Source organism: Eulemur rufifrons, chromosome 17 (assembly GCF_041146395.1).
Source record: "Eulemur rufifrons isolate Redbay chromosome 17, OSU_ERuf_1, whole genome shotgun sequence".
In the NCBI taxonomy this organism is placed as follows: domain Eukaryota; kingdom Metazoa; phylum Chordata; class Mammalia; order Primates; family Lemuridae; genus Eulemur; species Eulemur rufifrons.
In genome coordinates this window covers 78941118-78957620 of record NC_090999.1, presented here as the reverse complement: position 1 = coordinate 78957620, position 16503 = coordinate 78941118, and the positions used below count along the sequence as shown (strand labels likewise).

Here is a 16503-nt window from a genome sequence, read left to right as displayed (position 1 = left end):
TTTAAGTTTTTTGGGACATCCTACCTAGCACAGAGGAGGGAAAGCAGGAGCAGTGGTAATTGCAAGGAGCATTAGGTAGATCACATCGTCAGGCACATGTTTGCTCAAGACTGTTTGCCTTTGTTGATACCCTTTTCCATTCTGCCTTGAAAATGATGCTTATTTTCATTCTGTAAAAGATTTATTAATATATGGCAAGTCTGGTTAGATTTTCTCTAAGAAGTTAATGTTTCCACTCTTCTTGAGAGTGTTTAGCATTCCACGCATAGCTACCAAAATCAGAAAAGCAGACAAAACTAAAGGCCTATTATATATTTGAGTTAAAGTCGTAGCTTTCATGAGTTACCACAAATGATACTTTTTTCCTTTCCCTTCTTATTCAACAAGAATTTATTGGGCGCCTCTTTGACATAAGATTCTATTCCATGGAGCACAGACGATTGAAAATCTATCACAATAAAAATAGGAATAAGATTGTTGCTAAACTGTTTCATCATAGCAAAATAATACTCTTGAATGGATATGATGCATGTAATTATTAGGGAAATAAAACCACCCTATTTACCTCATTGAGAATTGTTTTCCAATAAAAATTTACCTTTTATGTTTGATAACTTATCAATGTTAATATGGTATACTAATATGCTACTATTAATTGTAATAACTTAGTTCAGAAGAAATTTTTAACACTTAGAGCTTTATGGTTATGGAAAATAAAATAGTAATTGTGTCACAGAAGTATGATATGGTGTTAAAAACTTTCAAACATAAAACATATTAGGGACACATTTTTACAGGGAAAATGGAATCAAAATGCAAATGTAAGGAGAAAATGCGATGAAATTTCTAACTGCTCAACAACTCATTTCATATATTTTTAAAATGGATGACATCCAATTGCTATGGTTTTATTACACTGGATACATTTAAGAGAATTATGAAACAGTTCCATTTTAAAATGTTAATATTTATGCTGTAAATTACATCCTTTTGTACTATTTAAACTTTTGATGAAAAATGGTAGGTATCATCTTAGAAATGTGCACTGAGGTATTAGCTATTCAAAATTCTGTTAGTGAGTACTTGGGTAAAAATGTTTTAAAGACCACAGAGTTAAGGCCTCCTAGATATGAGCTCAAACATGGGAGCAGACACAAACTTTCCTGATCTTGCCTCAGCTAAATAAGCCCTTTAAAAGCAATCTTTATGTACACTTATATGTCCTTTATATTTGTATTTACTTTATATACTAATACAGTTGTATCAGATAAAAACTTCTAAAGTAGTATTCTAGCACTGTCCTCTGAAACAGAACCAACTTAGGTTAGGTGTTGAACTGTCCACCTCCCCTAGACCAACCTGTGGTATTTGAGAAGTGACTAGAGAATGTTTGGTGCATGTCACTCTAAATCATCACACGACCCTGCTGAGGGGTTGCAGGAGGCAGAACCAGGAGTCCCACCAGGATAGAATGTGAGTGGTGCCTCAACTCTCTTCCCTCAAGCTCCTCTACCACAGAAGGAAAAACTTGGTATCCAGGCGACTTGTGACACCTCTTGCTTCCAGCTGGCCACTCACAGATAGGTGTTGTCATTGGACCCAAGAGGGCTTGAAGGAAAGATGAGCAACCTCTGCTGTTACTGAGTCTTCCAATAGTAGAACTCTTTCATCCCACTCCTCTGTGGGTCTATGGGAGTGAGCAAATGCCTTCCTAGGCTCACAAATGCTTTATTGTTTTTGAACCGGGCATTCTGACCCAAAAGGAAGGGCGTCTGTGACTGTTTCTCACTCAGTGTGTGGCTGTGCAGCCTTGGGGCAGGGGCAGTGCACCCAACTCACACCCCCAAATTATCATTTTGGTAATGACAGAAGCAGAGGGATCCAGGAGAGTGCTGGGTTGGGAAGAGGAAATTGGAAGCAGACCAGCTCGGGAGGGATCTTTCATGTATAGACATATTTTCGTAGCATCTTTTTCATCCACACCCATTTTTTATAATCTACCCTCCAGCTTTTTAGCAGAATGCCTTGTTTGATCTTGCAGTTGACATGGAGCAAAATCAGTGTCTTAGAAGTCTATATATTTGTGGTAAAGAGGCAACTGCGTAAATACCACTCTTGTGACTTTTGAAGGCAAAAATGCTTAAGAACAGCAGGGGTCTGGCTGCCTCTTTAGGATGAATGGACAGATGTCAGACCTTTGAACTTTTATTAGCCATTGGATGTAAAAACACCTTTATTTTCTGTATTGTATGTTTTGAAATTTAGTTTTGCTTTCTATTATTAAATGAGTGTATGTTCTGTCAAATATAAAATTTTTCTTGATGATAGGAAAAAAATATATAAGGGTTTCTTGGCCATTTTGCTATTTGACCATAACTTGTGGTGTAGAAAATGTTTTATTTTGCTAATTTGCTATACTATCTACCTGTTTTTCCATAGCACCCAGTATAAAGTTGGTGAAACTAAGGCAAAGTGACTTTGAGTTGTCAGCGAGAGAAATAGAGCTAAAATATATTATCAAATATTAGCTCATTCTTAATTCATGAATATCATATTTCTTTTGCTAAGTTGTACTGAGTTAGAAAATATAAATCAGATTTTCTTCACTGAAACCTAATTCTTGAAAATAGTTATAATCTGTAGTGATTATTTGTCTTAGAAAGTTTTTTTTTTTAAGTTTAGGGAAGAAAATAAAACATGTTAAGTAGAGTAAAAATTAACCTAAAAGTTTGCAAATTTATATTTGAGAGTTTTTCAAAGAAATCATCTATATCACAGTCTTGCTTCATTAGCTATGTCTGTTTTCCCATGTAGCAGAATAAGGTATTCTCACTCGTCAAAGTTTTGTTTTTTTTTAATGTCACCCATTCACCCTCTACACCCATTCTGTAAATTTAAACAATGACAAAATTTAAGTAACAAAGATTTGATTTAGATTAACAGGTGTCGGCCGGGCGCGGTGGCTCACGCCTGTAATCCTAGCACTCTGGGAGGCCGAGGTGGGCGGATCGTTTGAGCTCAGGAGTTCGAGACCAGCCTGAGCAAGAGCGAGACCCCACCTCTACTAAAAATAGAAAGAAATTATATGGACAGCTAAAATATATATATAGAAAAAATTAGCCGGGCATGGTGGCGCATGCCTGTAGTCCCAGCTACTCGGGAGGCTGAGACAGGAGGATCGCTTGAGCTCAGGAGTTTGAGGTTGCTGTGAGCTAGGCTGACGCCACGGCACTCACTCTAGCCTGGGCAACAGAGTGAGACTCTGTCTCAAAAAAAAAAAAAAAAAAAAAAAAAAAAAAAGATTAACAGGTGTCAAATTGAGTTATTATTTTGTAAGACTTATAATGATATTTAAATGCAAAGTGTTTTGTAATTGAAAATACATGTATATTCATCACCAAATCTTGACAAGGATGACTTTTAAGAATTGCCCCCAAATCAAGTAGCTTTTAAATAGATCCTGGGAAAGTTGATTCTGTTTCTGACAACCACTCTTTCTGAATTGAAGGTGAGGGTTACTTAAAATGAAGGCACTCAAATGTGAACAGAATCTAACCACACAAACGCCTGGCAGTGGTCTGATGCACATGGGCTGGGAGTATTTGCATAGAGTGTGCTAAAAATGCACAGACAAGACTCTGCAGCTTTGGACACTGGCATTTCAGTACGTATAAACTACAGGGAGTTGTGTGGGCTTATATTAAGCTGCAGTGTCTACCAGCCCAGAAACAAATATCACAGGCCACGGCCTAGATTTGGTTCATTAAATGATAGCAGTCCCCTGATTAACTTGTTTTTCCAAACATGACCAGCCTCTTGAAATAAAGCCTTGTCTTTTTTTATGTGAATAGCATGTAAAATAAATTAGATACTCTTGATTAATTCTAAGTGGTCTTGCTAGAGTTAATATTTTATCTAAATTAAAATACAGATTTACTTAGAAACCTTCATAACTATATATCAGTAACTGATCTTTGTTATAGGTGATCTGTGGCTATGATTTAAAAGAGCAGCGTGCTATATAGCACTTCGGTCTCTGCAGGCCCGGTGCTGGTCCATGGCCTGTTAGGAAAGCAGGGCCGCCCATCACTACCTGAGCTCCATCTTCCCTCCCACCCCTGTCTTCCGTGGAAAAATTGGCTTCCATGAAACCGGTCCCTGGTGCCAAAAAGGTTGGAGACCGCTGCATAGCAGAAGGCTGCTTTTAGAGCTCTAAGGAGTAGCCCAGTCCTGCAGGGCATGTGGCTGCATGTCCTCCTGAGCTGCATCTCGCCTACCACCACATCCTGTTGTCTTGTGTCCCACTGTTGATAGTTACTAAACATAACAATTATTTGAGTTTTCTTCTCCAGTGGAAAACTGATAGAAACAGATACATCCTTTCTAACAATAGAGCTTCACTGAGTACCTACCATGGGCAAAAAACCATGCTGGAAGTCATGAGAGAGGGCACAGGGATGTGTCCTTCATTTTATTAGGAATTTGAGGCCTTCCTAAATCTTTAATTATTAAATGAATAATTCTGTGTATATCATAAATATTTTATGAAATGTATACATAACAATCCATGTTTCCAGATATTTTAGGCAGAAAGCAACTGTTAGCTTTATCTAAAAGAGAAAGAACTGCCCTGAATGAGTTGATTTGTAAAGTGTAGGAAAACTGCCTTCAATGTTTTAATTTTTGATGTTGGTGGTGGTTAAATAGCAGTTCACTTTATAATTATTTGTTTTTATATGTGTGTTATACTCTTTGTATGTGTGTCATAATTTACAATGTAAAAGAAATGGCGGGGATGGACTTCACCAACCTCACAATATCTTCTGGAGTTGTACCTGAAATTCCTTTTTATTGGTTAATTTTATTAGTTAATATTTGGCCTTTCTTTTTTCTCTTCTTCAAAATGGGACTTGTGTGGCACAAGGTACATGAAGACATAAGCCCTTTATTATGATGGGTTTGTCGGATCACTCTTCTCTGTAGCCCAGGAGTATGAGCAGATGTAAGAGGGAAGATTCTGGAATGTGACATAATGAAGGGAGGAAAAGTTTAGAGAAGGAAAACAATAGTGCATGTCAGCAAAATGGAAAGTCAGCAAACATAAGTAAGGCGTAACCTAAATTTCTTACCTTTGCAAATTTCAATAACCGACACATAACCTAGCTTTACTGAACTGATTAGTTTTCTTCTCAAATGATGGTGTGGTAGAATCTCACTAACTTGAACTGATTAGTAAGATGGTTAAAATACAGTATTCTGAAAATATTATTTTTAATTATTTCAAGTACTTTAGTTATTTTTAAGCACATATATAAAAGCATGAAGAATGCTAATAAATATTGCCTAATTAGGGCTTTTTAAAGCTTAGCATATTAATATTATATGAATGGATACTTCAGAAGTGCTCCTAGAAAGTTAATGCTTTTAAGTGGTTTTTTCCCAGGTAGTTCTGTTTTCCAAATAAAATTTTTAAAACCCAGGCTTGTCCAGCTCACATTAATTATAAAGTAGAGGAGTCCATATAAAGAGACATTTAAAACATATCAACAGACTATAATATAGATGGTAAACAGCAGTTCCGCATTTTGAACATAAAATAACCATGATTTCAATTGTATTACTGACTACACCTTATCTCATTTACCTTGCATATATGAGAGTTATATGACTGTTAGTAAATTAATCCTGACAGTTGAACAATTTATTTTGAAGAAGTCTGGCTAAACTGGTTGTGAGTGTTTGTGAGAGAGAGCACTCACATGATTTTTTTTCCTTAAATTCTTTTGGAAAACCATCCAACTAGTGTTTTATCTTAAAAATTGTGATTTGGATATTCTGGCTAACCAAATATTGCTTTCTTTAAGAAAATATATAAACATAGTTTATAATTTTTCTATTTTAAAACTATTCTTCAGTTACTTTGTCTACCTATTAATTTTTGGAAGATTTAGATGGAAGCTAGGTGAAAAGGATTAAGCAACCTCACTTTCTGCAAAATGAGTGGTTGTAAAACTGCAAAAAAACTAGTCAGTCTAAGGAGATGAGGATTGGAGCAAACCTAGGTTTATTCTTAATCTGTTACCCAGGGCTTTGGTTAACGTGATGATCACCTTTACTCAGCTCTTTTTCTGTTTGTGTTATTGGCACTGGGTATTGGTCCCTCTGCTGAGTCCCTCTCCCCCAGCCTGGGCAAACAGCCCTAGTACATGAAAGTCCCTTTCATTTATATTATAAATTAGTAATGCCTGCTGAGAACGATACTACGTTTAAATAAAATTTATTAGGAACAATTAAAAATGTTAATGTTAGGGCACACCTACTGTCTGTGGGTACACAAGTTAGTCCCTCCTGCCACTGCCCCAGGGCCATACCACCTAGAGTTCCACATGTGAGAAGCAGCTTCATCCAAATCTTTGCCTGCAGAATTGAGAATTTGCCCTTGTGATTTTTAGTCATGTGTTTATGGCAAAAGTGACTTAGACGGTGACCGGCCACTGCTGATATTTGATAGCACATGGAGTCATTTAAGGAAACTGGTTGTGTCCTGTTTATCACATCTGGTGAAATTTACCCCAATGTTGTTCTTTTCTCACGCTTGGATTAAGGATGTTGTTCAATTATTGGTAGTGGCTCCAACATGAGCTTACCTTTAGTGTCACATACAGGTTCCGGCTTGCCTTTCCATTTCAGGATTCCAAAATAGGAACAAAATTCGGATATTGAATCCATGTAAAATTCCTTAGAGTAATGGTTTTTGGAACTCTTATTTGAAACCACTCTGTTGTCTCCAAAGTGTGTTTGTTAATGTTTATCTTTCCTGATGGGTAGCCAAACATACCTCCAGAGAGCTCTGGAGAACTGCCAGCGTTGGTGGTGCTCAGATGTTCCTCTTGTCTTTCAGTCTTGGTTGCCCTGGAGAGAAAGTATTCATCTCTTAGGTTGGCTGTTAGGTCTTCTCCTCATTGGACATCCCTTCCACTTGTCCTCTAAAGCTGCAGTCCCTAATTCCTGGGCCATGTCCGTGGCCTGTTAGGAACTGGGCCACACCATGGGAGGTGAGTGGCAGATGAGCCAGCGAAGCTTCATCGGTATTCACAGCCACTCCCCATCACTCACATCATCGCATAAGCTCTGCCTCCTGTCAGATCAGCCACAGCATTGGATTCTTATAGTAGCACAAATCCTACTGTAAACTGCACATGGGAGGGATCTAGGTTGCACCCTCCTTATGAGAATCTAATGCCTGATGATCTGAGGTGGAGCTGAGGCGGTGATGCTAGCGCTGGGGAGTGGCTGCAAATACAGATATCATTAGCAGAGAGGTTTTACTGCACAGTTAATGTAACACACTTGAATCATTCTGAAACCTTCCCCCCAGCCCCAGTTTGTGGAAAAATTGTCTTGCATGAAACCGGTCCCGGGTGCCAAAAAGCTTGGGGTCTGCGGCTCCAAAGAATCTCTCTCTCCCCGTTGATCTTTAATTTAGACTGACTTTTGAACTGTTTGTAGTAGGCCACAGATGGAAGTATTGTGTGATTTAGAGCTACATCTCTGGAGCCAGGCTGCTTGGTTTCAAAGCTTGCCCCACTACTCATGAGCTGTGGGACCTTGAGAAAGCCCATTTTTTTAATCTTTAAAAAATGGGTAATAGTATTATCTATCATGGGATTATTTTGAAGATTACCTAAGTAAATAGATGTGAAGTGCTTAGAACAGCACCTGACACAAAGTAAGTACTCAATAAATATTAGCACTTATTAGTATTATAGACTCATCTACATGACTCAGACTCTTAGCAGTTAGTGGTCATTGTGCTTTGGAGTCAATGACTCTAACTGTGGACTTACCCCTGCAAGAGTGGCTCTGAGGAAGACACACCTGCATAGCATGTAGATTTAATGGAACGAGGCTGTGGGCATCTTGGGCTGACTGAATTCTCCTGCTCATCAAAACTGCCTCCTCCCAGAGAAGCGTGCTGCTGGAGAAGAGAAGAGAAGAGTAGACCCTATCACCTGAGCCCAGACATCTCACTCTTGCAGGCTTATCAGCAGCCCCTGGCCTGAGAATGGAATCCAGACCTCCTGGAGGGGCCCGGGCACTTCCCTTATCTTGATCATGACTTCCAACGTTGTGTCTGCCGTGGGCTCCCTCTGCTGGTCCATCTAGCATGTATGCAAATCTGTGGAATAACAGCTTTTAAAAATTCAGTTTCAGATTTTTTGGGAATGTTTGCATAAGAAACATGTTTGAAAACTTTTTGTATATGAGTGACATAGATCACATCAGTATTACTCTTTTTTGACATTTGCATTACGAGTTAGGTTTGGAATATATATTTTTGGTTTGATTTTAAATAGGGGCTGTCATGACATGCTGAGAAACTTCTTCACAGCATGGTTATCGAGAACTGGTTATTATGTTTTATATTCCAATGTATGACACTAAATATCTTAGAATCCTATTTTAACAGTCTAAAGAATGTCCATGATGTGAGACTTAGTTAACTCTTAAAAGTCTGAAAAGGTTATAGCCTAGACCACCAGGACATTGTTACATTGAGGGTTTAGTACCTGTCAGAAAATAGTATCTGAGATATACTGGATGATTCATTATTTACCTGGGGTTACAATTAATAAAATACACTGTGATATCCCTAAAATTGCATTTTAAAATAAGTCTTCCGCTTTATGGTTTCCTTATCGCTGTCTCCTTTCTCCCTTCTATCTTTCCTTCCCCCTCTGCTGCTAGGATCAAACAGCATAAACAGGATAACCGCAAACATGGAAAATGGAGAAAATGAAGGAACAACTAAAATTATTGCACCTTCACCAGTAAAAAGGTCAGTGCAGTTAACTGAAGAAATATATGACCATATGCTGTCCTAAGAATGACTTTTCCTGTTGACAAGGTTAAAAATCTTTTCACGTTGATAATATTTTTGATCCATGGGTTCCAGTAAACAATCTCTGGGCCAAAGAATATTAATACTTTAAAATGGCAGTGAAATATAAAACATCAGGACCTGCCTCTGTCCTTTGAAGAAAACGCCCTCTTAGTTACAGCAAGGTGAACTCCCAGAGATCGTCTGTGGTCTGCATTGTCAGCAGCAAAGTGGAGATTCCATGTGATTCTTAAAATGGCATGATATAATGGACTAACTAGGGGGACTTGTGAAATAAAGTAGATGACATTCATGTTCAATGTACTGTGTTCATTACAGTGGTGCACTGAACTGTGGCCCTGGAAAGAGGGTTTATAGCATTTAGAGGCGTCGGAGCCTCAGAAGCCAGGGATTGCATATGTATGAAGACTTGTCATGGTCCCCTGCGTCAGTATCCCCAGTGGCATTCCCCAGCGGAGAAACCTTCTTTTAATATGTTTCATGGCTTGTTTCCTTGAAAGCTCAGCCTTGTTCTCTGTTAAGACACTGTTGCAGAGTCACTTTTTCCTATCTCCAATTATGTTCATGGAATGGCGCAGACACACAATGAGCAGCTTTCATGAGCTCACTTTCTCTGTAGACGTGGCCCCCATACATTATGAAGTCCAAGCAATCAGATATGTGACCTGCAAAGACTTCTTAGATCATCAACTTCATCTTTTATTAGTAAATAATGGTGTCTTCATTCAGCTGGACCGTGGATACTTTGAGGAATATCGTTTATAATTTCTCACCAAGATAATTTTAAGATCTGAAGATTCTTAGAGTTGCAGTATTTTACCCAGGGTTTTGCCTGTATTTTGTTTAGTTCGAAAACATTTACAGATTATCCATTTGGAATGAGAAGTTCTTTACCTTTGCAGACACTTTAGTTTACTGTGTTTTCTCCTAGCTGGCCTCATATCTGTGAATAAATAAAGTCAGCTTGGTCTGTATGTACGGGGCATGCTTGTGGTATATCCAGCGTAAGGGCAGTAATCGTACATGGAATTCAGATTCCAAGCCCTTTTTATTAATAGAATGTTCATGAGGAGTTTCATGCCTTTTGCAACCACATTACTGCCAATAGTACTGTTACCTGAAGGGCTGCCAGATTTTCCCACTCAAGCTTCAGAAGAGAGACAGGGAGTGAATGCAATTAACTTGCCACCCAGGGTTTCATTATTTTTTAACTTTTGTCTTCTCTCTCCGTTCCTCTTTCATCTCCCTGTTTCTTTTCTCAGTATCCCCTTTCTCTTCTTCTTTCTGATTTATTAAACACATACACTTTCTACTGTCGTGTTAGATATCTACCATATTCATTATTTTTTCCTGATTTCAAAAGGTAAGCTTTTACCTTGGGAGTCGGATCTTCAGAAATTTTTAACCTTTATAAAAATAATATGTTTTTCATATATAAAACCTACCTACTATGCTAACGCTATAAGTTACATGCCTTTGTCGGATATATGATTTTATAGGTTTGTATTAATTCCCACATAGATATAGTATGCTGGGGTGCAAATTTATTTTCTTTTTCTGACCTTGTCATTTTTCCTCTCCCCTCTTTGTTGGCTGTTGAGAGCAGAATTCTGCTATGATCATATTCTAACACAATTATATAGAGGATGCCTTAGACAGCCAGGGTTTAAAGTGGATTGGGCACTCACTGTTCTATCTTTATCTGAAGCTAAGACTCCGCAGGAAGTGAGAGGTGACACATCCCCTCCCCCACTGCCGACTGAAGGCTTCTGATGAGTCCCTTCCTCTGTGTCTCCCCATGTGTTTCTAAAACAATTTGTTGGGATTGAATAACAACTCAGTTATATTTACCTTCTTAGGGCAGAAAGATGATACTAGGTCAGGAAATAGCATTGGAAAGTCATTCCGATTTGGAAGGATGAACTGAGATACAGCGGAAGCCGGGGGAAGGTCAGTTTGGGTAGCCTGAGCTCCAAGCTGCCTGACCTGCACGGATTCAGAGTCCGGGCCTCTACCCCCTGCTGCAGAGAGGGAGCCGGCCTCCTGGGGCGGGCTTCCCGGCGGGCCTCCTTCTCAGCTTGCTGCTTTTCTTGGCTCCATGGCTGCCCTTGCTTCGTATCCTATAGGTGGACCCTCTTTGACATTTCTTAACAGTTGATGAACCCGGCTTCTGTTGCCCTAAAGCAGTAAAACTAGAAAGAAGGGGGAAGGACCCAAGGGTGCTTGTTGGAGACATATTTTCTAGGCAGCCACCTCATGTTCTTTTTGGAGTCACAGGTATAAATAAGCAAATAAACACATTGTAAGACTTGTTAAGTAGTTTTCCTTGAGCAATAAGTATGTGAGTTTACTTTCATTTTCTAGTTGATTTATTTTCCATGTTTTTTTTTTTTTTAAATTAAAGCTTTAAGAAAGCAAAGAATGAAAACAGCCCTGATACCCAAAGAAGCAAATCTCATGTACCGTGGGAAGAAAACGGCCCGCAGAGGTAACGGGAATCATTGTTCGTATAAAGGAGGACAGTAGAAGAGAGGGGTCAGCAGTTGCAGCTCACTGAACAGAGGAGTCCCGCTGCCGTGGGGCGGGTCGCAGCCAGCGGTGGACACGGCAGCCGGGGTCTAAATCAGCGTGACGGTGGGGGTGGGGGATTTCTGAAGTGGAAATCAACAGTCTGTTCCTTCATGTGAAACTTCTTCCCGCAAAGACAAAAGGGAAACCTAATGAATATTAAGAAATTACCTGAAAGGTCATTATAATAGTTTAGAGTAAGATAATATATTGCTGAAAACTCTAAATGACTTATTGATGATAATTCCCCCATTTGACAGTTTTCCTAAAACCTTTAGGTGAAAATGATAGCTGATGAGCAGGGATGGTAGAAGACCTTTATTCCTAAAATTATGGAGACCTTTAGCTGCTTTCTGTTTACAACTGCTAAACCAGTGACAGACCTGCATTATAACTTACTAGTATTATTGTGGTTCCAAATATGATTAGCTAGGGGTCCAAGTTCTAGCTCCGCCACTTCCTAGACCCTTTACTTGGGCCACTTTATTAAATATTCTGTATTTCCATTTTTTCTGTTAAATGGCTGTCATGATTGCACCTTAATGCTGAAGGTTGATATGAAGATTAAGTGAGATAATGAATATAAAGCCTTTAGCTCAGTCAGTGGTTAGCAAGCGGTAGGTTCATCATAAATGTGAATTGTGATTGTTATCGTGGTGCATGATCATTTCTTACCATTGAAGGCTAGTGAGACAAATCCATTCCTGCCACATAATGACTTTCATCATTTGATTTTATCAGATCTTACCCCTCTTTTCTTTCAAGAAATCTTGTCGGCGAAGAGAACCATGTGCCTGTGTTGCATGAGCCCCTGGCAGTGCCAGCTGTGCAGTTCTGAGCGAGTCTCCAGCTCTGGGTTGGGGTGTTTGCTCCTCCAGGCCCCTGTGGGCCCTTTTGACTGTCCCTCTTTCACTGCAGTGGACTCTACAACTCTCCCAACGACCGCACTAAGTCACCAAAGTTCCCCTACACGCGTCGCCGAAACCCGTCCTGTGGAAGTGACAATGACTCCGTACAGCCAATGAGGAGAAGGTGAGCTGAGCACAGCCCCCTGCTTTGTAGCTTTCAGTGGAAGGTTCGGGTCCCGGGCATGTTTTTATAACAGATAATTCACATAATGTCATTACTATTTGTCTTCCCAAGATAACGGGACACTTACTCTTTTTGGAATAACATAAGCATTTATCTTAAAATAGCCAAAGTTTTAGAAAATAATTTCATGAAGTATTGACGGGAACTTGCTTTCTGTATTTTAAGTAAGACTAAGTTAAAAAATGTGTACATGATGTATATCTAAAAATGTGTATTATATAGTGTATTATGATGTACAGTATAATTAACATATATTAATATATAAAAGGTATTAGATGTTTCTTCCTGGGAAGACAAAAGCACATTTAAAGATAAGCCGCCTTAGTGGAGTCTGAGTGCTGTGTCCTCCAGACTGATACTGTTCGAAAATCCAAGTAATTCCCCTTTCAAAGCGCAGGGAAAATCAATCCTGTTGCATTTCAACTAACAAGTCAGAATGTTTGTGGGGATTATATTTGTGTACGTATGCCTAAATTTTGTTAAAATAAGACGTTATCCAGAAGTTTTGGACTCTACAAAGCAGTCTGGGCAATGAGACAGATACAGAGAGGAAGACCTAGAAATGACTTACCAGGGAAATTTGTTTCACTCCTGTATTATAGGACTGTGTTTTACTGTGGGCACCCACATAATTGGTAGTATATAAGTGGCTTTTATAATTTTAAGAAGTTCAGGTCGTGATGTCACATAACCATCGATACTCCTTTTATACACACTGTGGATTTGGAAGCAGAGCCTTTCTCTCTCCTATGCGGTTGTTCATACTCACTTGCTGGTCCTTCCTTGTTGGATCCCTTCTGCTTCTGGCAGTTTCCCAGAGTCTTGTCCCCCAGCTTTCTCAAACCAGGCCCAGTTTCACTGAAATCCTTTGATGGCTAAGAGGAGAGACGTCTACATTATCTTCACCTGGTAGGATTGAGAAGGGAGGCTAGATCAGCACCAAGGGTGATTAAATAGAATAATGGAGTAATGGTTGGCATTTGTTTGGTATTGACCATGTTCCAAGTACTAAGCAAAATGCTTGCTATATAATATCTCATTTGATCCTGATATAACCATATGGGAATTGGCATTTGTATCATTCAGTTCATGAGGCATTTCTAGCAGAGAGGGATTAAGCAGGGAATTGGTGCAAAGGTATGAGTGGGATTGAAGGCACAAAAGGCAGAGAGTGGTGTAACCCAGAGATCTGGCCTTCGTTACTGCTCCTGGAGGAATACAAGGAGAGAAGGGTATGTTACCCAGAGACCAGAAGCTGCTTCTCCCTTTGAGCTGGCACTCTTGAGCCTTGCTTGCTGCTGATGTTGCTGTTGGCAACACTACACATGCTAAGCAGGAATCACTCTTGCTGCCACCACTGGAGGTTCCAACACTATGACAAAAGCCATGGAACACCCACTTCTCAGGAGTAGTGGTGTTAATGGCACAGGTGCTAACAGAAACAAAATCACTTACCCTTTTTTCCTGCCTTCAAATCTTACTGGGGTGCCTCTCTAACTGGAACCCAGCTGGCAAGGGAGTCCAGGAAAATATGATTTTTAGCCTTCCAGTAGAGGAGAGATTATAGATCAGTTGGTAGGGGCTGAGTACCAGTGAAAACTTCCTGGCCCAACACCATCATCACACTTCTATAGAGGAGAAAACTGAGGCTCGGGGAGATCACAGCTTGTCCTCTGTGGCACATCTAGGATTTGAATCCAGGTCTATACCTCAGAAAAAGGTGGAGACAGTGAACCCTTTTTAAAATAAGGCTCTACCTCAGCCCTTGCTGAGCTTTTCTCCTTAGGAACACCAAGGGTTGGTTCAACTTGGACAGTACTAAAAGCATTTTGTAGTGGTATTGCTTTGTTTTTAAGTGCATTCGTGTGTGTATGTGTATTGAGGGGATGTGGGTGGTGGGAATGACTGGATACAATAGGAACCTGGTGTGTGTTACTATTGTTAGATTTTTACAGGTTTTCATCCTTAATTATTAGTGCAGTTTGTCAGCACTCCCTAAATATTAATAATTGCATGTGTTGAGCAGATTGTCATTTTTAATACATTTGAAAATGAACTTATCAAGTTTTGCTAAAATATGCCAAAATTAATATTGTTTTTATCCAAACTAATTGCTTAAAATAGTTTGGAGCATATACATTTGCAAATTCAGACTTCTATACTGAGGTACATTTTCTGCTGGCTTCCTGGGAGACACAGAAGTAATTGTGGAGAGTGGATACAGGATCCTTTCATTGGCGTAAGTCCAGGGGAAAGACGATTTTAACTTACCAGGAAGAGGATCTTTTCGCCCTGAGCAGCCATAGAGCCTTCTGTCTGCTGCTGTGTGTCACTTTTAAAGGTCTCTTGTTGGACATGTGTGTTTTGAGGTGACCAGCCATTGTTGCATGTTGGCTTAGAAGAGCTAAAGCACATTCTTCTCTGTTTCTTTCCATTATAAACGCCCTATAAATGTCCCTGTCCTTGTCAGTCTTGTTTTGTCTTCACACACATTTACCTTGCCCCTGGGCACAGATCCCTGCCTTGCTGAATTCACTCTGACATTTAAACCTGAGCTTTGTCTTCAGCATGGAAACATCTCAAGGACTTAAATTTAATAAAGGAAATTCTATTTTGCTTTAGATGCTAGAATAATATGTTTTGCAATAGACATCAAAATTTCCTATTTTGTCAGTTGTTTGTCATGAGGTAGATACAGCTGTCAAATTTTGACTGAGTCTAGAACAGTGGTCCTTAACCTTTTGGAGTGACAGTACATTCTGAGAATCTGATAAAATGTTGGATTCATTCCCTAGGGGGGAAAAGTACATATTTAAACACACGTAGACATTTTCTGTAATTTTCAAGGTTTATGGAGACTCTGAAGCCTACTTGTTTAAACATTCCTATTCTAGAAAAAGAAAGCCAGCATATTTTCTGGTGGTTCAATACATTTTCATTCCTCAACTTCCATCTTTATACTCAAAAATGGTTGGGTGCCTACTATGTACTAAAGAACACTAGACAAAGTGCCTGTCCTTTGGGTGCTTACAGACCATTAGGAGAGAAATATGTGAATGACATAAATACAAGTACAGTTATGACTTGGGTACTGCCAACAGGAGGTGAGCTCAGTGGGACTGGGAGGATCAGTGCGGTGGGTGGAGGAGAGGCAGGTGTCAGGAATGAAAGCCAGGCTTGTGCAATTTTATGAATTCAGGTGCCACACACAGGAATAGAATCACCAGGATATTACAGGCCTGAAAGGGACACCTGTGTGAGTTTAGTTTCTGGTATGTTGACTTTATGGTACTTCTGAGATGTCCAAGTGCAGGATTCACATGGGTTATTGGATATAAGTCAGGAACTAGATTAGCTATCTAGACTGAATTATAAATTTCTTAAGATATTAATTGAAATATGTAATAGAGATGAAGCTGTCTAGGTAGTCAGTGGTTCCCAACTTTTTTGGCACCGGAACTGGTTTCATGGAAGACAGTTTTTCCACAGGGTGGGGGGGGCGGATAGCGAGTGATGGGGAATAGCTGTAAATGCAGACGAAGCTTCTCTCGCTCTCCCACAGCTCACCTGCTGCTGTGTGGCCTGGTCCCTAACAGGCCACAAACTGGTACTGGTCTGTGGCCAGGGGTTGGGGACTATAGATATAGACAGAACGTGAAAACAAAGTCAATAATAGAGCCATAAAAAACTCTTATGTTAAACAGCATTCTGTGACTTTGTTGAAGAGTATTAGCCGGGAAAGGAGACAGAGAAATTGTGGCTGTAGGAAAAATCAAGAGAGCAAAAATCTGCTTACCAAATTTCTTCCTTCTTTCTTCATTCCCAGAATACTAGAGGGCAGGTTTGTATCTCTCAGCATGAGATTGGAGAATCTCACTCTTAGAAATGGACAGGTACAAGAGAAAAGACCTACGATACTAACTTTCAAAGGATCCTCCAAT

At 39.6% G+C, this 16503-nt stretch overlaps 1 protein-coding gene across 1 annotated transcript in view; it reads left to right on the top strand.

Moving 5' to 3' along the window:
• Window positions 1-16503, top strand: part of EPB41L4A (erythrocyte membrane protein band 4.1 like 4A) — a 234384-nt gene that overhangs the window by 179565 nt on the left and 38316 nt on the right. Inside the window, exons 13-15 of the mRNA XM_069492153.1 lie at window positions 8749-8839; window positions 11307-11390; window positions 12389-12502. Of these exons, the coding sequence (XP_069348254.1) occupies window positions 8749-8839; window positions 11307-11390; window positions 12389-12502 (289 nt within the window). The remainder of the gene's footprint in view (window positions 1-8748; window positions 8840-11306; window positions 11391-12388; window positions 12503-16503) is intronic.